Source organism: Elgaria multicarinata, chromosome 1 (genome assembly GCF_023053635.1).
Source record: "Elgaria multicarinata webbii isolate HBS135686 ecotype San Diego chromosome 1, rElgMul1.1.pri, whole genome shotgun sequence".
In the NCBI taxonomy this organism is placed as follows: Eukaryota; Metazoa; Chordata; class Lepidosauria; order Squamata; family Anguidae; genus Elgaria; species Elgaria multicarinata.
The window spans coordinates 216510981-216532755 of NC_086171.1; the positions used below are offsets into that span (position 1 = coordinate 216510981).

Sequence of the window (21775 nt, forward strand, 5' to 3'; positions counted from 1 at the left end):
TAGTTGCCTCTGGGGCGCAGGGCTAGAGCTTCCTGGAGCAGCCTGCAGGTGCTTCGAGCCCCTGGCTCAAATCAGAATCTGGGGGACTCGCTGCTCTTCCTGCTAGCTGCACTCAGTTTGGGGGGCCCTGATGTAACGTGGAGGGCTGTCTTCGGATAGCCAGGGTGCCCCCATCCTGAGCAGCCGTATCTATCTTCTGTTTCTGTGTGGGAGGGACGGTGGGGGGCGGGGCGAGGAGGATAGGAGATAAACAAATGAGCAGAGGCTGAGAAAAAGCTGCCCCTCGGTGCCCACTTGGGCTCTTCCTTCCTTTCTCTGCCCATTGCTCTTTAAATGGAAGAGTTCCCATTACCGGAGCTTCAAAAATAATCTTGTGCACGGTGCAGTATTTATTGATTGATTGATTTCTTGCATTTCTATACCGCCCAATAGCCGAAGCTCTCTGGGTGGTTCAAAAAAATTAAAACCATTCAAACTATACTATAAAATACAATATAAAAGGTCAACTAGATCAAAACAGCAGCAATGCAAAATTACAAATTTAAAACACCAAGTTCAAATTTATTTATAGACTGTTAAAATGCTGGGAGAATAAAAAGGTCTTCACCTGGCGTCTAAAGGCATATAAAGTAGGTGCCAAGCGAACCTCCTTAGGGAGCTTATTCCACAGCCGGGGTGCCACAGCAGAGAAGGCCCTCCTCCTGGTAGCCACCTGCCTCACTTCCTTTGGCAGGGGCTCACGGAGAAGGACCCCTGAGGATGACCTTAGGGTCCGGGCAGGTACATACGGGAGGAGGCGTTCCTTCAGATAGCCTGGCCTCAAGCCGTTTAGTATGGCGTAGATCCAGCTGCGGCATTAAAAACGCTCGGTCTTCCCCACCTCCCGCCCCTCTAGCTTGTCCCTCATTGAATAGGTTTTGAGGTCCCCCCCCAACCCCAGTTCAGTGGAGTTATTTTAGCCCCATGTTTGGCAGAACTTCAATCATGCATTTTCTGGCTGAGAAAATCCCTGAGTCAGAATCTTTTACCTGGGCTTATCCATCTTACAAATGTATTTAAAGCCTTTATTTGCCACCTCTCCAAAGCTCAAGGTGGCTTTCAACAATAATTAAAAACCCTTAAAATACAATATGGTTTCAAAAAAACCAACACAGAAAATGGTTTACCGGTCATTCTCTCTTCCCAGAGGTGACTGGGAGAACGTTTGCCAAACTACCATTCCCAGGATTTGGGGGAGAGGACCCAGGACAGTTAAACGGACCTCCTTGGGGTTGCCCCATCAAGGCCAAACCGTGCCTTCGTATGTGCCTTGGTTCTAAAGCAGGGCCGCAGAGGGGCTGTTTGTTCTGCAGGCACCGGACCGCTGTGTGAAACTCTTTTCTTGTCTGGTTGTTTTTCAGATTCAACTTTCCCGCATCAAACCCCCCTGGGTGGTTAAAGGTCAGCCAACCTACCAGATATGTCCTAGGATTATCCCCAATTCAGAGCCCTCCAGCCAGGACAGAACTGAGGCCCCAACCTCTGCTGACTTTAAGGCCTGTGCTGTGCAAGGCAGGACCCAACGAGAGGCTGCTGCTCCTGCCGCCGCCATTGGAGGTGGGGGTGGGCCGGGAGGAGGCGGAAGGTGCACGGACGAAGGCGGCGGCGGCGGCGGTGGCGGTGGTGGCGGCGGCCGCAGCAGCCGGATCCGGCCACCCAGTGAGCGCCCCAAGTGCTGGAGATCGAAGAGAACCCGTGGCAAGTGCATGCCAAGTGTACAGCGAGCACAGTTATTGTCGCCTCCCCACTTAGAAGAAGAGGCCGGCTCTGAGCTGGCTAAAGCAAGCTTGCCTGCTTGGGCGAGGGCCGAGGCCGGCTCTCCCACCCTTGAGGGCGACGTGGCACCTGAGCAGGCTGCCCGCCGTGCTTCACTGGGGGGCGAAGGTGCCATCCCGCTTGCAGAGTCCTCAGGAAGCAGCCGCTTGGGCGGCCCGGGGCCTGAGCTGCCCCTTGACGGCGTAGCCCCGGAGACACTGGTGGGGAGCTCCGGGCATCTTCGCAGTGGCCTCCGTAGTGAACCGCCCCCAGCTCTTGCTTCGCAGGGAAGCCGTGATGAGAAGGAAGGGCGGGAACTCCCTCCGAGTAACCCACCAAGCCGTTCTTTGCTAGACAATTGTCCAATGGATCTCCTTGGAGACCCGAGGAGAGCGGAAGGGCTTGACGGAGTCGTCCTGAACTGCGTCTCTGCTGTGAAGGAAACCGGCAGCAGCTCCTGCTCTACTCTGGATCTGCCGCCGGAGAGCGACGAGGAAGAGAGGTTTGCTGTGTCTGGCTCTCAGGCGCAGGAGCCTCCAGGGAGCTCTCGAACCGTTGGGACAGAGGAGTTGACCCAGAAGGTCCCTGTGTCGTCCCCGCAGCAGCTGACAACCCAGTGGCATGGAGGAGAAAGGCCAGGTGACGAGGGTGAAGCGTCTCCGTCCTCCAAGCCGGTTCCAGTGTCCGACGGCTTAAATGCTTCCCAGGGCAGTTCCGTCCCCAAAAGCCTTCCCCCGTGGGAGATGCTGCTGGGTACCAGAGCAGAGGCAGCCGGCCAGCCAGCGGAGGCTGTGCCAAGAACCACCCCCTCCAGCGATGACGACACCCAGAGCATGGTGAGCGAGACGACGGAGACGGCATCAGAAGCGGAGCTCACAGACGAGAATGCGGAGTTGAGCCAGGACAGCAGCAAAGCTGCACAGAATGGAGCTGCTCCCCACAGGGACCGCCTGGAGCAATGTAACGGGATCAGGTCTGAATGTTTTGCAAGAACTGGCGCACGGCCACGCAGGGAGGACTTGCCCGCGGAAGCGGGGCTCACCGGCCTCTGCCCGCCGCAGCGCTGGGGGCTGCTGCAGCCATCTCTTCTCCCGAAAGCTTGTGGACCTGCTCTCCCTGCCGATTTAGAAAGCCAGAAAAGGCCCCTGCTGAGCAGCCCCAAACCGCTGCCCGTCGAAGCGTGCAACCCTCTCGTGGTGCAGTTGCTGAAGGGCGGCCTGCCTCCGGAAACGGCCCTTCCAGGATCATCTCTCAGTGGCGCCACGGCGGCCGCTGCCGCCTCCCCGAACAGGCCCTCTGCAGAGCGTTCATTTGCAGTAGGGAGCAAGAGTTGCCTTTCCCAAAAGTCTCTCCGGGATGAGGGGATTGACGTGAGCGGCACCGTCAGGAACGGGTACTGCGTGCCAGTGTCTTTGAGGGACTCTCCCAAAAGCCAGTGCGCCCCCGGCCCAGTTCCCATGCCTGTGGAGAGGCTGGAGAAAGAGCCACAGGGCCCAGAGCAAAGCCCTCCGCTGACTTCCACCTCAAACGCTCCAGGTCAAGCAGTGAGCACTACCCGGAAGCCTGACGCCTCTCGCTTGAGAGGGCGGGGAGCGTCCTCACCCCACGACTCCGTCGATCAGAAGGATGTTGCCGCCGCTGCAGCCCCTGCACTGCCTGTGGCTGGCGGGAGCCCAGAAAAGCAGCTGAATGCAGCCACAGGACCCAGGTTACCTCCCGGCAGAACCTCTCTGGGTCCTGATCAGTTGAGCGCAGAGCCTGTTCCCAAGAGTCACGGAGCTCGTGGGAAGAAGGTCTTTGGCTCTGGCTTCACCGCGAGAGCGCAGCATCCCGGCGTGCCGGAACCCTTTCCCATGGCGGGCATGCTGTCGCACAGCAAGCTCATGCTGCCTCCACCCAAGGGTGCCCCGTTGGGAGCTGGCCTGCAGCCCACGAGGGAAGACGGTCCCCCGAAGCCGCGTGCTCATGGCGGAGGCGGAGCCGAGAACAAGCACGTCCCGGCCTCCGCTGGCCCGGTCAAGAGGAACGTGGAGAAGCGGAAGGAGGCCTCGGTGGGCTCGGCCGAGTTCATGGAGCATCTGCAGAGTATCCCCCTGGTGAGGGGCTTGCCCTTCTTCAAGTTGCCGCGAGAGCCGGGAAGGGGGCCGGCCCAGCCGCTGGAGCCGTCCTCCATCCCTTCCCAGCTCAACATCAAGCAGGCCTTTTACGGGAAGCTTTCGAAGCTGCAGCTTCATCCTGCCGGTCTCAACCACGCCTCCAACGCGCCGGTTTTCCCCAGAAGTCTCGCGGAAAGCCTGATGCCGCTGGGCCACAAAGTGAACTTTGCCGCGTCTCGCGGCGTGTCCCTCTCTGCACAGATGTTCGCCGACAGCAGCACCATGGAAGAACTTGCCCTCAAGTGCTCCTGCAGCCTGAAAGCCATGATCATGTGCAAAGGCTGCGGGGCGTTTTGCCACGATGACTGCATCGGCCCCTCCAAGCTGTGTGTGTTGTGCCTTGTGGTCAGATGATGCATTTCCGGCCCCTGGGAGGAACCGCCGTATATTTAGTGTGTCTGTTTTGATAAATGAGGATCCCTGGACCTGTACGCGGAATATTCTGGTCATTCTGGAGGTGATGTCGACGGTGTACCTTTTGGTTTTCCTGCCACAATGGGGACGGTCCGGTTTCCCAGGGCTTGCCCCTCAAAGGAACTGGTGAATAGGTTGCCTGGTCAATGCCCTCCCTGGCACTGGTGATCTTGTCCCATGAGCCTTTGGGGAAAGGAGGGCTGCTTTTTGTTGTTGATGCCTCCGTAGGAACCAGAGCCAGCGCCGTCTGTTGCTGAAGGCCGGAGTTAGGTCTGCCCCAGCTTGCTGAAGGGAAGCAGAATTCTGTCTTCCATTCTCCCTTCCTGCCGTCTCCCTCGCTTGGCCTATGGGCGTGGGGAAACCTTTTTGAGAGGCCTCCGTCTAGGCACAGCGGGAAATCAGTGGCTGTGGGCTTCAGATGTGGCATGCAGGAAGCGGGGTGGCCACTGCAGTGGTGAGCATGCCTCCCCATCTGTCCTGGGGGCAGCTTTAGTCTGTGGCTGTCAACAGCCTGAGAACTGGGGCCACCCGTGAGTGCTGGGCTGCACATGACTCCTTGCTTCCTGAGCAGTGTCATTTTTTAAAAGTATATATATAGATATATATATAAATATAATTTTAAACTTTTTGTTCTTGGGTGTAAAAAGTGAAATGTTTGGCTCCTATATGTACCCTCTATGCATCTGTTCGATCATGTATTTATATGTTGTACACAGTACTGGCCAATTCTGTAAATTGATGTTATGTACATAAAGGTTTTTGTTTGGGGGGTTTTTTGGGTTTTTTTTTTTTTTTAAATTCCTTCATTTTTCAGGCTGCAGCAGTATTGCATTAAAGTGGTGTTGATTTCTAATTGCTATCCATAGTCAGAGCTGCTGTATGCTGCCCTGCCGTAGAGGCAAGGCTGGCCCACGCCTCACAGCTGTGACTGCCCGTTTGACTGTCTAGGTGGGCTGTGCTGCCTTTTGGGGAGAGGACAGTGTGTGCTTCTGTGGAAGGCCTCACCCGGCTGCTCAGGCGTTGACGTTTTGGTTTTTGTTCCCCCCCCCTCCGCCTTTACTCTTAGCGGGAGCAGAAGGGGGCCTGGCTCACGTGAGGAGGCAACCCAGTGTCTCATCTTTGGGAGTTAGCGGCCGTGTTCCCTACGACGGTGTGAGGGAGGAAGCAAATTCTCCCTTTTTATTAAAAGTGAATGGATAGTGAAGGTCTGTTTATCTCCCTCTCTCTCTTTCTTTAGCTCTTACCTACCTCTTCCTTGACCGGGCTCCTCTCTTTCATTGCAGACCTCCTCGCTTGAGAGCTAATAGAAGTGTAAAAATCTGGGCTTCATCTCCAAAATGGTTTACTCCTAAATCAGTGGCAGCTTTTTAGTCGGGAACGTGGGAAAGAGTAAGGTGAAGTGAATCACGGTATTAAAGGCAACTAAGCTGATGGTCTGAAACCTGCTTACCAAAGATGGGGGGGCAGTAACTGGGGGCCCCTCGCTCTGCATCCTCCAGGGCCACTATTGTGTACAGACTGATGCTGGTCTGGTGGGGAGGGGGAGGGAGTCCTCTCTGACGACCCCTGATGTTGTATGTCCCTTGTGGTATTGGAAAAAAAAATAAAACCTTTTGAAAAGCTGAACATGTACTTAAAATCTTCCTTCTGAGGTTGGCTCAATTCCATGTGACATGGTGGTTAAGAGTTCTAACCAAGGCTACCTTGAAATGTGATTCCTTGTTGATCCTGTGGGTGTTCTCCCCGGAAAATAAAGAATGATCCAAACAGCTTATTAAGAATATACGAAAAGCCATGTAGGATCAGAACATGGGTCCATCTAGTCCAGCATTCTGTTCATGCAGTGCCCAACCAGCTGCCCACAGGAAATGCCAGATTCCACAGGAAGCCAGATTCCAGCTGGACATCAGGAAAAACTTCCTGACTGTTAGAGCAGTACGACAATGGAACCAGTGACCTAGGGAGGTTGTGGGCTCTCCCACACTAGAGGCCTTCAAGAGGCAGCTGGACAACCCTTTGTCAGGGATGCTTTAGGGCGGATTCCTGCATTGAGCTGGGGGTTGGACTCGATGGCCTTGTGAGCCCTTCCAACTCTGCTATTCTATGATTCTATGCACACACAGGACGTGAGTGCAACAGCACCCTCTCATCCGTGTTCCCTAGCAACTGGTGTACCTAGGTGTACTGCCTCTGATACTGGAGAGAGCAGATAGCCATAAGGACTAGTAGCCATTGATAGCCTTTTCTCTCCAGGAATTTATCCAACCCCCCTTTTAAAGCCATCCAAATGGGTAGCCATCGCTACACCTTGTGGTGGTGAATTCCATAGTTTATGTTTGTGATGTGTGATGACCTTCCTTTTAAATAACTGGGAGCGTAATCTCTTTATTATTTACAATATTTATATACTACTCCATGTCTAAAATAGATCCTGGAGTGGTAAAAATAATATTAAAACTGCGTATTTTGCGGGGTTTCCTCCACCATCTGGGACTGGGACTGCTGTCTGATGGCAGGAATACTGGATTGGACGCACCAGTGTTGACATCTAATGCTGCTACTTCAATACTGTAGATTACTTGGTTTTAAGTCACTGGTTCTGATGCCCCAGGACAAGTTGCCTCAAGTAGTGGCACTGTATGACCCAATTCCATGCTGTGCTGTTGAGGATTATGGGGTGCAGCAGGCGAGTGCTTCCACCCTCCTAGCTGTTATTGGCACTACTAAAGATCTCACGGTAATCCCAAATTCCACACCGCATGGCTCCAAAACCATTGCCGTCCTGGGCAGCTGCTTGAGTCATAAAGTGGGGTGGGTGTTCCCCTTTTCAGCCAGTGGGGCTGTGTGACCCCTCCCTCCCCATCACCTGTTCCATCTACAGCAGCCTTCCTCAACCTGTTGCGCTCTAGATGTGTTGGACTACAACTCCCAGAATGCCCCAGCCAGCTGGCTGGGGCATTCTGGGAGATGCAGTCCAACACATCTGGCGCACCCCAGGTTGAGGAAGGCTGATCTACAGCATCCAGAGGAATTCTTTGCCTCCTTTCCAGTGGCTCCTTAGGAGAATGGCTAACTAGGCGACTCCTTCCTCTTGTGATGAAAAGCTACGCATAGAAATGTCTCTCCTCCATTTCGCAAGAATGATACCAACTGCCCATGTGGCAGGTATGGCAAGGCACAACTTTGCAGGCATCTGCTGTACATATTATGATGTTCCTGCCAGTTTATTGTGGTTGGTATTAAACTGATGGATTGTGGGTTGAGGACAGAGGTGAATAGCACGGATGTGTGTATGTTGTACAGAAGGCTGCAACTTCACAATGAGCCCTTGAGCCAGGGGAGTTAAAGGCATGCAGATGCCCTATAACTGGCTTGTTACTGCAGTTTTGAACCAAGGTAAAATTGGCCGTGCTACTCAACAGGAGTGGCTTGCTAGGTGTGTGGGAGTGGATACTTGGGGTGGGCCTTCCAGTAAGAGATCTCTTCTCGATCCTCCCAGAGTGCAGGACACGGAATAACAGCCTCAAGTTACAGGAAGCCAGATTCTGGCTGGACATCAGGAAAAACTTCCTGACTGTTAGAGCAGTACGACAACGGAATCAGTTACCTAGGGAGGCTGTGGGCTCTCCCACACTAGAGGCCTTCAAGAGGCAGCTGGACAACCACCCATCAGGGATGCTTTAGGGTGGATTCCTGCATTGAGCAGGGGGTTGGACTAGATGGCCTTGTAGGCCCCTTCCAACTCTGCTATTCTATGAAACCTGCAGGTGCTTGAGAGCCTAAGGGCGAAGAAGCCACTGCAGCCGTGGTGGAAGGTGTGAGATGCATTGTTTGTTATACAGTGTTTATTAAGTAGATTCAGTCTTATAATATGATATACAGACTCGAAAAAAAACCACATACTTATGAAATCAGTGCATTTAGCAAGTAATACCATGGATGGAAACAAGAACCGCTTGATTTAAACAGCTCGTTGGTCTTTAAGTGAATGGGACAGGGAGGTTGGCCTGTGCTACTCATTTCACAAACAGAACAGAATTAAGTTGCATCACATAGAACAAACACACGTTCTAAGAATTAAAATATTAAGCCACATTTACTGGAAAAAGATTCACTGTATATAACACAAAAGTATTTCCATAGCACTTGGAAGAGGAAGTGCCCGTCTGCTTAGAAGAGCCACATGAAGTTGCATAGGTGCGTCAGGAAGGTCTCTTTTTTGTAGAAGTATTCAACTGATTTGAGCAAGAACGTGCTACCTTCTCAAGCTGGTTTTAAGTGCCATTTGCTTCCTGTATAAGCGTCTCTAGAAAAATACGGGCGACTCTTGGGGAGTTTTAAAGCGTCGGGATTCCTACCAGGTGTGTATCTGCACGAGAGGTCTTAGTTCTCTGGCCTGCCTTTCTTTCCTTGGTGGAGCCTCACAACTTCTGTCTCTCTTGCCTTGGTGGCCAGGGAGCAGAAACTAGTGAATCATCCTGTGATTCAAATAGTGAGTAAAATCCTGGTTGTTTTCAACTTTTCTCTTCCTGTGAGAGATTTGATGGTGGACTGGCCATTTAAGGAAAATAGGGGTGTTTGCAAACAGCCCCCTTTTTCTTGCAGTACATCCCAGGAGCGGTTTGTGTGGGCTTTTGTGTACAGAGATGGACGGGATACAGATTAAGAGAGTCTGTGGCTTTACTAAGCAGATGAACAAGGGTGAGGTGTGTCTTCCTCGCCAAGAACAGGTCTTGCAGTACACAGAGGGGGGTGCTGGGAATTCTGTACATGTAAACAGTACACTTTCACTGAGTCCAAAGTCAGGAGCAAAAAGTACAAAGGTTCACATTGGTCTTAGGTACATACAGGCGAAGAACTGAGCTGTACAGCTCTGAAACAACAACCAAACCAAACTTTCTAAAGCACCACTAAATTATATAAAAATCAGACCATGGACAGGATTGTAGTTGGTATTCTTGTGAAACTGCTAGGCTACCTTTGTAAAAAGTTTTACAAAAAATTAGAAATCAAAATTTTATTTAACCCTCTGAGTTCAAAGCAGCATTTCTTGTAAATGAACTGGTACTAAATGTTATAGCCATCTAGGAGAGGGGAGTAGCCCTCAGGGCAATGGGTGTGTGTGTGTGTGTGTGTATTTCATTTTTGCTTGGAATTTTGGCCATTGGCCAAAATGCTGCCATAGGGAGGAGGGGAGAGAAATAAAGGGTGGAGATTGCCTCTAAAGGAACTGCCAACCTACAACATTCTCCTTTCCTTGGAGAAAGGAGAAGGCAGTGAATTCTATTCCTGCTTGTGAGACGACAGGAAAGCTGGCCTTTGGCAGAAAGAAGGGCCCCTACTTAACACGGATCAGCAAAAGACCGCAGAAGTCCTAAGATGATTAGAGCTATAAACTCACAAAAATGGCTTCTGTGATCCAAATAGGAAGTAGTCACAAACGCTATACTTGCCCGAGCGCCGCACAACCCAGATGCAGGTTGCCAGCTCCAGCTGGCTGGCTGTTGGGTCTCTTTCGCCCCTTAATCAGTCTCAAATGTTCTACCAGTGGTTTGGAAATCAAAAGCAGCAACTTCAGCACATTAAGAGAAGTTCCAAAGTGATCTAGTGAAGAGGACTCAAAGTTACACAAAGGGACCTTTTACCTAAGCAGTCTGCTCCATTGTAAGCCTCTGGGTAACCAGCCCCCCATCTCATGGCTATGGGTTCCAGGCGGTGCCTCCGGCACACCAAAGGCTCCACACAAGGAATTGAACAACAGGATTTTGAGGACAGCGATTGTCTCTGCCACTTTAATGCGAAGGTTTTCACAAAGGGGGTGTTGGTGTTGGTGTTGTACTAGGGCTGTTCCTTGCCCGTGCCTTGCACAACAATGAATATTTACACAAAGTCAAAGTGGGAAGAGGAACAGCAGGCCAAGCGCACCCGGGTCGTGGTCTGCTGGCGGGGGGGGAATCAAGTGAGAGGGGCTGACAGTGGGACCTTGAGCCAAAAAGGCTAATCCCAGCCTCCCTAAATCCCCTAGAACATTACTCGGGTATATTCAAAATTAAGAAACTACAGGATGTGAACTAGGACCAGCAATTCTCATGTGCAGCAATCCCCCCCCCCCCCCACTCTTCTAAGGGAACAACAGCCTGGTCATGAACATCAGCAATTACTAAGAATTTTCTCATGAGAGGTTCTGCAGTAGTTTTGTTCCTGAGGACATATTTTGTGTAAGATGTGGCTTAAAACTTACCAGCCTGACCCCCCACCCCCCCCACCCCCCCACCCCCCGCAAGCAAATGTGCGCAGAAGGAAATTCTGCTCAAACTGGCTTCCGTGTCAAGTGGGTTTTCGAATGGAGCATTCCATTTCCTCACCTTGTGGAACAAGGCAAATAAAAGCTCTCCAACGGTCATTTGGGTCAGGAAAGGGAATGGCCAGCCCTGCGCGGAAGAGGGGCGCTTCTGAGAACGAGAGGGGTGGCTGGGTGGGTGGGTGGGCTGCTCCATTCCCTGGAGAAGCTGGCACGGCGGAGACGCTTGGGAGCAGTCCGAGTTTGGCCAGCCACGAGGGGAAAGAAACGCCTCCAGCTGGCCAGGTGGGAGGTTTTCTCACTGCTGCTGCTGCTGCTGCTGCTATTGAGAAGGTGGCATGGCTGGCCTTTGCCGCCTGAGGTTCCTGATTTCAGCAGCACTGGAAAATATTGCACTGAGCAAAAGCAAGTGCATTACGTGGGGTGGGGGTGGGGGTGGGGGTGGGGGTGGGATTTGAGGAGGAAAAAAGTGGCTCAGTCTCTTTTTCCACACTTCAGAAACCGTGAGCGGCTCGCAGCAACACTTCGCCTGTTGAGCTGCAAAATGCCTTCTTCGAAAACCTTGCAGGAATGGCATAAACAGGACGGCCTGCTTCGCCGCCTTTTCCCTCATGCTACGCTGCTGCCCTCCTTGCTCCACACCCCATTCGGGTTAACGCAAGTCTGGCTGGAGCCCGGCACTCCCCACAAAGACCCCAGAGGGAGAGTTGCCACCTGCACCCTGGGGCAGGCATGGGCTGTAAGCTCACGTGCCCTCCCCTGCCCCCCCCCCCAGGGTTAACGGTCGGACTCCACCCCACCCCACCGCTGCACCAGCAAGAGCCAATTCTGGGGAGGTGGGAGGGGGGGAACTACAATGCAGAGTGAGGTAGAGTGTGGAGGAGAAAGGCCAGGCAGCTGCTATTTCTTGGGCCAGGAGGCTTTTCCCTTTAAAGTGCTCAGAGCAAGTCCTTCCGCCTAGATGTGGCTGAGGTTGAGGGTCGGTCTGATCTCTGAGCCAGTTGGTGGGGGCTTGGGTAGAAAAGCAACCGAAAAGGGGGGGCCTCCAGTCGCTGGGAGCAGCACAGTGGGACGGAATGTGTGACGGTGTAGGAGGAACCCTCTCGCTCCTCAGACAGACACAAAAAGTGGCAAATCTGTACAAACTCAAGAATCCATTTTCAGGGGGTAAAATAAATTAGGGCGGTGGGGAAGAGGTCCTGGAAAGGGGGGGGGGTCCATTTCTCAATAAATATGCAATTCCTAAGACATGGAAGAGGCAGGAGGGGTGGGCGAGTGGGTGGGCGGCCGGTCTTGACAAGGCCTCTCCCACTGCTGGGCTCCACGAAGTGAATTCGGGCGGCGCCTGAGGCTCCAGCCCACCCTGGCCCCCCGGCTCCTTCTCCCCCTAACAATGGTCCACCATCTCCTTCGGGCTTAGTGAGGTGCTCCGGCGCAGGTAGGCTGAAAAGGCAGGTCCGTGGGGCCCCAGGCTCCTCGCCTGAGAAGAAGCCGGTCTTTTGCGGATCCCACCTTAGCAAAAGCAAGGACCTGTGCCAGGTTGGTCGCGGCCGGTTGGCAGAGGAACAGCCGGTCCTGAGCAGATTATCAACGAGAGCCTGGTGCGCGGAGCCTCCTGGCACAGGAACCCCCCAGGGAGGCGAGCAGTCAGTTCTGCTGCAAAATGAGGTTTTCCAGTTCGTCCGCGGAGCGGAGGAGGAAGGCGGCGGACTCCCGGTAGCCGGCGATCAGCTGCCGCACCGCGCTGATCTCCGTGGGGCTGAGCTGGGCGGCCGGCACCCCCCTGTTCGTGCTGTTGGCAGGGGAGGTGGTGGTGGTGGTGGTGGTGGACACGCCACTTTTCATGCTGAGGTCAGTGGGGCCTGCGGGAAAAGAGGCAGAGGGGGGCGTCAGGAGGCACGGAGGGCGCCGGCAGCAGGCTCAGGCTCACCATCCCAGCCCCAGGGAAGAGAGAGCCACGGAGAACTCCATGGCTAATGTCTGTAAACCACCCAGAGCGCTTCAGCTACGGGGCGGTATATCAATGCAATAAGGAAAGGAACCTCTCGTGCAAGCACTGAGTCATTACTGGACGCTTTCGCTGACGTTTTCTTGGCAGGCCTTATAGCGGGGTGGTTTGCCGTTGCCTTCCCCGGCCGTGATTCCCTTTCCCCCAGCTAACTGGGTACTCATTTTATGGACCTCAGAAGGATGGAAGGCTGAGTCGATCTGAGCCGGCTGCCTGAGAACCAGCTTCCGCTGGGATCGAACTCAGGCCGTGGGGAGAGTTTCAGCTGCAGAAACTGCTGCTTTACCGCTCTGCGCCACACGAGGCTCATTCAATGCAATAAATTAACTAATAAATACATAAATCAGCCCCTTGACAGCAGGGGGTGGCCAGAGCGCCCCGGACCACCTCCTGGGGAAACCACTTCAGTCCTTGAGCGAATACTCCTCCTCCTCCACCACCATCTTGCCTCAAGCACACGTGGTTCTCTCAGAGGCTTCAGAACGGGGCTGGACGGTGTCTCTACTTCAAGAGATGTGGGGGTGGGCGGTTTGAGACACGCACAAATGCTTCCACGGTTGAGGTAGCCAACTGAAAATGCAAGACATCCTTCACGAAGGTGCAGGTTCTTTGTACCCACAGCTGCCTGAGAGGCTGGCTTCCTGGAACCCACGACCCTCTTGGCCGTAGGAACCGCCATCTGAGAACAGAGCTTTAGAGCGTCACCACACCGGGGAGGGGGGGGGGAATCACGATTGCTTACCGTCGCTTCTCCACCCGCGCGATTGTCCCTCATCACTTCCTCTTTCGAAAGAGGAAGTAAACAACGTGCCCATGGCCCATTCAGGGGGCCGGTTTTGATCCCGCTCCTCCTCCTGCACACAGCAGGAGAAAGAGGCAACTTCCGTCTTTTAAAAAGAAGTCGGGCTTTGTGGGGGGTGCTTTCGTTGCGCGAAGGAAGCCAGACGGGGCGGGAGGCACGTGACGTCGTGAGAGGGACCCGCGAAGATCCGTGAGTGCCAAGGAGCATGCAATAAAACGCTGGCCCGGAGGAGCTCTCTGGCTGCCCTTGAACTGCTCCCAGGAGCTCAAAAGGCGGCCCTGCTTTCCTATCCTGGTGCTAAGAGGGCCACCATTCCGTTTACAGCTGGAGGGAGAGCTTCAGAGATCCCAAGGCAGGCACCGGGATGGGCCCCCCACCAGAACAGCAGCCAGCCCCACTCTGCAAAGATGTGCCCTGGTGTTGACACATGCCGAGTCTTCCCTTGGGAATCAAATTCTGCTGGCTTGAAATGGAACGGGCTGAAGGGATGCACCAGAACAGACGCACACCTCCTCAGAGGGCCCCAGATCATTTGTGGCTTAAAAGCAAAAGACCGTGGCTTGGTTTGGTTTTAAAAATCAGGTACTGAATCTTTTTTTTAAGCATATAATCAACCAAACAGGAACAGCAGAAGGCAGGAAGGCCCACCAGAGGAATTGCTGGGGGGAAGGGGGGAAGGGGGTGCACAGCTGCCACGGCCATCGGCATTCGCTGTGCAGGCCGGTCTCTGTGCTGCTGGAGGAGGCAGAAGAAAACCAGGCCGGCTCCTGTTTGGCTGTACATCTGGATGCTCCTTTCCCAGCAGGCTTAATCCAGCAGTGCGCGGCACGGAAGCGATTTACGCAAGCGATGCATCATGGCGACTCCGGAAGCCCGGGCTCTGGACACTCGGCCAGGGGCACCAGCACACGGCCCGGCTCAAAGGAGGCCTTTCTGCTGGAGACTGTTTTGATAAACGGAAGACGGAGAGGAGGAGGCCAGGATGGGGACGACGGAGGAGAAGGAGGAGGAGGAGGAGAGCGGCACAGCGCAGGTTTGGGGCTGTTTCTTTGGATCCCTCCGCAGGAGTTAGAAGATGGAAGAAGGAGCCAAGCTCAGGGGCCTGAAAGACGGAAGAGCCCCCGGATAGGGAGAAAGCAACCAGGCTTTCTCTCCGCTGACCCCAAAGACATGAGGCCCTGGGGCTCTCCGGAAGAGACAGGGCAAATCCTCTCCCAGGCAGGGAGAGCCCTGGAAGGCCGGCTGCCACCCTCCTCGCCCTCTTCTCTTGCTCGAGGGGATTACACCTCAGTGGCTGGAGCCCAGGGTGGGATCTCGCTTAAGGGTTAAGAAGCATTAGGAAGGGATGAGAAGCCTTTAATCCCAGAAAGGCATCTTTCAGGACTCCGGAAACTACATTCTTCCAGTAAAGGCAAGCTGGGAGCCGGAGCGGACGAGGGAGCGCCTCAGCTCAGCCACGGGCCAACGCTGGGGCACCAGGAAGGCTTCTTACATGGGAAGACAAACTACGAAGGATCCCGCTCCATTCTGAGTGTCAATGGGGCAAGACCGTGCGGCCCATGGATTTGGGAGACTTGGCTTGTGCCCTGGATGTATGAAGTGCTATCTTGCAGGTGTATATACTTGTGATAGAATCATAGAATAGCAGAGTTGGAAGGGGCCTACAAGGCCATCGAGTCCAACCCCCTGCTCAGTGCAGGAATCCACCCTAAAGCATCCCTGACAGATCCCTGACCGGGCGGGGAGGCGTAAGAGGGAAACGAAATGCAGAAAGTGCAGGCAGTGACAATGACCTTCTTAACTGTGGCCATTGGCAAAGAGCCGTTGCTGAGCCGAGCCGTCATGGGCGTCTGTGTGTGTGTCTACGTCTGCAACTCAGGAGGACCCCGTTTGCCTCGGATGAAGTGGACTCTAGTCCAGAAAAGCTTTTGCCACAATCAATGTGCCGGTCTATAAAGGCACCACCAGACTCTGTTTTGTTCTTTCAATGGGAAATTGCATTCCCATTGGGGAGGGGGGGCTCTAGAACTGCAGCGGCAGGGCCCCCCACGGATGACGGACGTACAGGACAGGGGCTGCAGGGTTAACAAATCAGACCCTTGCCCAAAGTAAAATAATTAATATTGACTTGCTAGATCCAAAACCGTTTTCCTAACTTAATTCTCATGAAGGTTTGGCCTTGGCCTGGACCTGCCCCTGGAAGACAGGGCTTGAGCCGAGCAGGAAGGCAGCATGGCGATCACAGGGGGCGTCCGGGGGGGTCACCCCCACCCCACCCCACCCCACCCTGCTGCCTCCTGCAACTCTGGCCACCCTCCGCCGCTGCTGCAGCTGCCACCTACCATTACTGTGATTCCCTGTCTGGAGTGCAGAAGTGGGCTGCAGGTTGCCTCCCAGGCTCCCATAGCTCCGGTAACTGTAGTTCAGGCTCCCGTTGATGTAGACAGGATCCTGGGAAAAGGAGGAGGCTGGCAGTGAGTAGGACGAATGCGTGACGGCGGCCGAATCCCGCGTGTGCTGCTTGTCCAGGGCAACGGGCTCATCCTAGAGGGCAGGAAGGAAGCAAAGGATCATACCAGGCCGGGGGAAAGATGGTGCCCGGCTGTTCTCCATGCCGGCTGGCTGGCTGGCTGGCTAGGGGACCACACCCCATCAGCGAGAATGGGGAAGACCACAGAGCCGTGTTCTTCCACCCAGTTCTCTCTTCCCTGGACTAAAACTTCCAGAATGCCCCGGCCGGAGCACCAGGTTGGGAGAGGAATGAAATGGAGGATGAGAATGACAAGACACAGCCTCTATTCCCACACTGGAGGCCTTCAAGAGGCAGCTGGACAACCATCTATCAGGGACGCTTTAGGGTGGATTCCTGCATTGAGCTGGGGGTTGGACGCGATGGCCTTGTAGGCGCCTTCCAACTCTGCTATTCTATTATTCTATGATTCTAAGAGGCAGCTGGACAACCATCTATCAGGGACGCTTTAGGGTGGATTCCTGCATTGAGCTGGGGGTTGGACGCAATGGCCTTGGAGGCCCCTTCCAACTCTGCTATTCTATGATTCTATTCTGCGGAAGTGGGAGGTCAACCAAGAAGACGGATGCTCCATCTAGCCTCACTATCTGGTTCCCCACAACAAATAGCCAGGGGTCAGCCTTCATGGCCCTCTCCTGCTCCTTGCCTGGGTTCGGCAGTTTGATAAAGCTATTCTGCTGTCCAGTCAAGAGTTCTCCTCCTCCTCCCCACCACCACGAATTTGTCTAATCCCCTTTTAGGACCACCTGGGTGGGGAGCCACCTTCACTACTTGTGGCAATGAGTTCCACAAACAAATTAGGCCCAGTGTGAAAAGGTTGCCCTTTTGCCTGTTCACAGCAATCGTATTAGTCATTCTAGTATTACGAGGGATGAAAACAATTCTCTACCCATGTTCTATCTCTACAATGTGCCATATTTCTAAAGTTTCTATCATGACCCACTTGTGTTCTGTCTTTTTTCTCAACGAAAACCCACGGAATATTCTAGCCTTTCCTAGGGAAGGAGGTGCTCCAGTAGCCTGAAAATTGGAGTTGCTGCTTTCAGCACTAAAATCTATTAAATTAAAATAAATGTACATATCACTATAACCTTATATAGTTTTTTTCACTTTGATTCGTCGTCAGAAATTATTGATTTGTGTTGTACCCCGCCTCGATCCAGAGGGAGAGGCGGGTAACAAATGATGATGATGAAGAGACAATATAGGTCCCCTTTTAAGATATCAAAAGAAAATATTAAAGGAGGAATGCTTTTAATACACCTAACTTATTGTTGAAAGCCATTCTTAACGTGTGTGTTTTCGCCTTCCCCAGTACAACACGCGCATTGGCCAAAGCAGCCTCAGCCCATTCAATGCGCCGCCATGCCCTGGACTCACAGCCCAGCCGAATTTATGTTCGCCGCGACTGATGAATCAACCAAAGCTTTAGTTGATTTACCTCCGTAGAAGCTTGAAGTCTGGCGGGAGGCAAGGTCCTCCTGGGTTCAGCCAAGCCAAGCTCCATGGGCCCCACTGATCTATGTGTGGGTCCTTCCCAGCGCAAGGCTGCAGGCAATGAAGGGTTACCACCAATTCCGGTCGGATAAATGCCCGGAGGCGAAGGCTATCCATGGCTACTAGCCCTGATGGTTGTGTGCTATCTCCAGTATCCGAGGCAGTAAGCCTGTGTGCACCAGTTGCTGGGGAACATGGGTGGGAGGGTGCTGTTGCACCAGGTCCTGCCTTGTTGGTCCCTGGCCGATGGCAGGTTGGCCACTGCGTGAACCGAGCGCTGGACTAGACCCTTGGTCTGATCCAGCATCAGGGCTCTTCTGATGTTCTTATGTGCTCGAGTCCCCACATCTCTGAACACCGGGGGTCATGTCCTGCCCCGCCCCGCCCTCTGGCTCCTCACATTTCACCACAGGCCTCGCTCCCATGTTCTCAGGTTTCTACTGAACAAACAGAACCAGCTATTTCTTTATGTGCAAGAAGAGGCGCTTCCAAGCATGGGTACGGTTTTTTGAGAGTGGCTGGCGAGAGGCCAGAGGCAAATGTGTCCTGCGCTGCGCGCACTTGTCCCTCGCGCCCCACGTCCGCCCCTGGCTAACCTGTGAAGAGAGCCAGGAGTGGGGTGTGGGTGCACCCTTGTCCGTCACACCCCCCCCCCCGCCAGGGCACTGCCAGCTGCGCCCGGTGCCCACGGCTGCCCCCGTACCTGCGATGTCTGATAGATCTCCAGCCGCATCCTCTTGGCCGCCTTCCGCGTCTCGCTCTCGCAAGCAGCTGCCAGGATGTTCTCGGCCATGGCGGAGGTCAGGTGGGGCGGGGTGGGCCTGGTCTGAGGACGCAGAGCGACAGCAACGTTAGTGGCTGGGAGTCAAAGGGGAGGGGGGTGGTCCCACCTCCCTGCCACCTGAAACGCCTGCTGGTGGCGGGGCACGGGACGGCAGGTGCTCCCGCGGGACAAGGGAGTCCTTTAAACGCCCCGGTTCCCAACCGCTCAGTGCTTTGAAGGTGGATCTCACCAGCACTTTGAATTGTGCCCAGAAACAGCCTGAAAGCCAGAGAAGCTTAAGCAATATGGGATTAAAAGCTGGGGCCCCTGCCAAAACCACAGCTGCTGCGTATTGCATCAGCCGACGTCTCCAATCGCTTTTCAAAGGCAGCCCCCGGGTAATGTGTGGACGTGGCCAAAGCACGGGCAGTGGTGGCGGTGGGCTGGGCTGGTCTGCGTACACGACAGTCGCTCTGGTCCCAGGCGTGAGCTGGCCGCCCAGGAGCAAAGCCAGGTCAAGAGAACTGCCCAGCTGTGAACCTGACCCTTCGAGGGGAATGTGTAAGCGGCACACGCAGCCCCAGATCAGCTCTCCTGCGGACCAACAGCACCTCTGCTCCGTCTGGACGGGCGTCTCGGCTTATGAGCCCCACGGCTTTCCCAGAATCAGAACTGGGGGTCGTCAGCATGCTGGCGGCGCCATGCCCCCAATCTCTGGCCGGTCTGTCTCAGCAACTTCACGGAGATTTGAAGAGCAGGGTGGAAAAGGCGGAGCTGCGTGGGAACCCCACAGGCCAATGGGTCCACGGCAGACGTGTCCTGGGCCCTTCCCTCCAGTTAAGACTGGAGCCAGCACAAAGTGGGGGCCCTGGGAAGGATCTCAGGGTTGACAATATCAAAAGTCATCGGGAAGGCCAAGCTGAAAAGCTCGCCAGCAAGAAGCTGGCTCAGCGCAAATGATATTCTGTCCACCATCGATGTGGAACGGAGCGCGTCTGTGGTGTGTGGACAGAGGCCCGGGCTGCAACTCGACCTTTGCCCATCGAGTCACGGTGTGGCCAAGACAAAAAGAGTAACAAGGACTCTTCAGATACTTGAAAGGTTGTCACGCAGAGGAGGGCCAGGATCTCTTCTCGATCCTCCCAGAGTGCAGGACACGGAACAACGGGCTCAAGTTAAAGGAAGCCAGATTCCAGCTGGACATCAGGAAAAACTTCCTGACTGTTAGAGCAGTACGACAATGGAATCAGTGACCTAGGGAGGTGGTGGGCTCTCCCACACTAGAGGCCTTCAAGAGGCAGCTGGACAACCATCTGTCAGGGATGCTTTAGGGTGGATTCCTGCATTGAGCACGGGGTTGGACTCGATGGCCTTGTAGGCCCCTTCCAACTCTGCTATTCTATGGTTCTATGGTTCTATGACACCTCCACCCCCACAAGTACAAGGACCCAATCTAGGGTGGACCTAACCCTATGGAGGGTCAGTGGTGCCAGGTGCCAGGAGGGGGCTTTCAGCTGCACCGGAGGGAAAGGAGACGCACGAAGGAACCGCAGCCAAGAGTCCAGCGGCGAAAACGACGGGGAAACTCACCATCTCCATGCCGTTTTTCTTCATACGCCGGCAGGATTTGAGGTAAGTGCGGATGCGTTTGCGAGCTCTTTCCTGGAACTCCGGGAACTGCCTGCTGCAGGATTCGATGATGGCCTGGATCTTCTCTTTGGGCTGCTTGGAGATGGGGACCATGCGGTCCAGGTTCTCATCCACAAAAAGGCGTACAAACATCTACGGGAAGAACAAGGAATGCAGGACGCTGCCTTGTACCAGCTCAGAGGAGCAGTCTATCTAGGCCAGTGTTGGCAGCTCTGACCGGCAGGGTCTCAGGCCCAAGGAGGCCTTCCCATCACCTGCTGCTCCCTGGGAGGCCAGGAGCTGAATTCGCGACCTCTGCCACTGAGCTACGCCCCCCTCCTCTCCGTTAGGGAAGGGTGAAGTTCGGGGATGCCGCCGAGCCCCCCATCTCCCCCTCCAAGGCCCCCCAGCCTCCCATCATGCTCTAGGGCAGCCTTCCTCAATCTGGGGCGCTCCAGATGTGTTGGACTGCAACTCCCAGAATGCCCCAGCCAGCTGGCTGGGGCATTCTGGGAGTTGCAGTCCAACACATCTGGAGCGCCCCAGGTTGAGGAAGGCTGCTCTAGGCCTTGTCGCCCCGTACATTGAAGGCCTTGAGCCGCTCCGGGTCCATCCCTTCCGAGTCGTTCATCTTGTCGTTGTCCTCGTGGTCGTCGTGGTCGTCGTCATCGTCGTCCGCGGTGGGAGCTCGGCCCACGGTCAGGTCCTCGGGGCAGCCACTGACCTCGGTCTTGACGGAGTCGTAGCTGCCGGAGCTGTACGGCGGGGACTGAGGGGCGAGACAGGGAGTCACCGCTCTGCCCCCTCCTCCACCCATTCCCCCACCCCTGCCTTATTCAGCCTGCGGGGAACGGCAGGGGAACGCATGGCAGGCGCTTGGATCGTGTCCATCTTACAAAGGGGAAAGAGACCCGGCTCCCTGCAGAAAGTCCTCCAGCACCACAGCACTCCCGACGGGAGCATCCCAGGCAACCCAAGAGCGGCAGAGTTGGAGAGAAAGGGCCCGATTCCTTGGAACAGCTCTTGCATAGCCCTGAGCCATTCTGGCACTGGGGGTGGCAGTCCCACCCTCCTCTCTCCTGCCCGAAAAATCCCCTTGATTCCTGCGTGAGAACACGAGGCAAGCGCCAAGCCTGGATCAGACCAAAGGCCTCCCCTAGTCCAGCCTCCTGCTTCCACAATGGACAACCACAAGTCCCAACAAGGAGGCCACGAGGGCAAAAGCCTTCTCCTGCTGCCACTGGTATTGGCAGGCACACGGCCTCTGACCCTACAGCCATCACGACTAGCAGCCATTAATAGCCTTCGCCTCCTTGAATCTGCCGAATCCACTTTGGAAACAGTCAGGGGGCTTACCTCTATGGAGGCAGCGTCAGCCTCTGACCCTCGCCTCCGAGTTCTGGCTGCCGAACATTTTTGGCTAGCCAGGCCCTGGCTCCGACCTCGTATCCCAGGAACCAAAAATATCCTATGGCCATCTAGGCAGTGTCTAGCAGCCACTGGGTTGCACCCCAAGTTGGCTGCCATCACCCCATCTTCTGGTAGCTACTTCCGTACTTTGTGTGGAAAGTTTACCTGCTGCACCAAGCCCTCTTCCTCCTCCCACACCAAAACCTTGAGATCCAAACTAGGGCCTCATCTACACCAAGCAGCTTACAGCACTATGAAAGCGGCATGAAAGGAGTATATAAGAGACAGGAGCCACACTAATACTGCACTGACAACTGCAGGGGCCCATTGACACAGACCACAGACCGCTTTCAGACCGCTCTATCCTGCCTGGTGTGCCGCTTTCACAGTGCTCTATCCTGCTTGGCGTAGATTAGGCCTATGTGCGCTGCTGCGCTTTGCGCATGCTTCAAAACACCACCTGTACCCTGT

General features: G+C 54.7%; 2 protein-coding genes across 4 annotated transcripts in view; one reads left to right on the top strand and one right to left on the bottom strand.

Annotated features, from left to right (window-relative positions):
* The window catches only part of ASXL1 (ASXL transcriptional regulator 1), a 39564-nt gene extending 33574 nt beyond the window's left edge, over nucleotides 1-5990 (top strand). For all 3 annotated transcript variants that reach the window (XM_063147451.1, XM_063147453.1, XM_063147452.1), the window contains one exon: nucleotides 1401-5990. In XM_063147451.1, the coding sequence (XP_063003521.1) occupies nucleotides 1401-4304 (2904 nt within the window). In that variant the 3' untranslated portion in view covers nucleotides 4305-5990. The remainder of the gene's footprint in view (nucleotides 1-1400) is intronic.
* A 6077-nt stretch (nucleotides 5991-12067) lies between these two features.
* The window catches only part of NOL4L (nucleolar protein 4 like), a 64656-nt gene continuing 54948 nt past the window's right edge, over nucleotides 12068-21775 (bottom strand). Inside the window, exons 4-8 of the mRNA XM_063147460.1 lie at nucleotides 20478-20663; nucleotides 19856-20047; nucleotides 18206-18328; nucleotides 15818-16019; nucleotides 12068-12527 (exon numbers count right to left, since the gene is read on the bottom strand). Of these exons, the coding sequence (XP_063003530.1) occupies nucleotides 12313-12527; nucleotides 15818-16019; nucleotides 18206-18328; nucleotides 19856-20047; nucleotides 20478-20663 (918 nt within the window). The 3' untranslated portion in view covers nucleotides 12068-12312. The remainder of the gene's footprint in view (nucleotides 12528-15817; nucleotides 16020-18205; nucleotides 18329-19855; nucleotides 20048-20477; nucleotides 20664-21775) is intronic.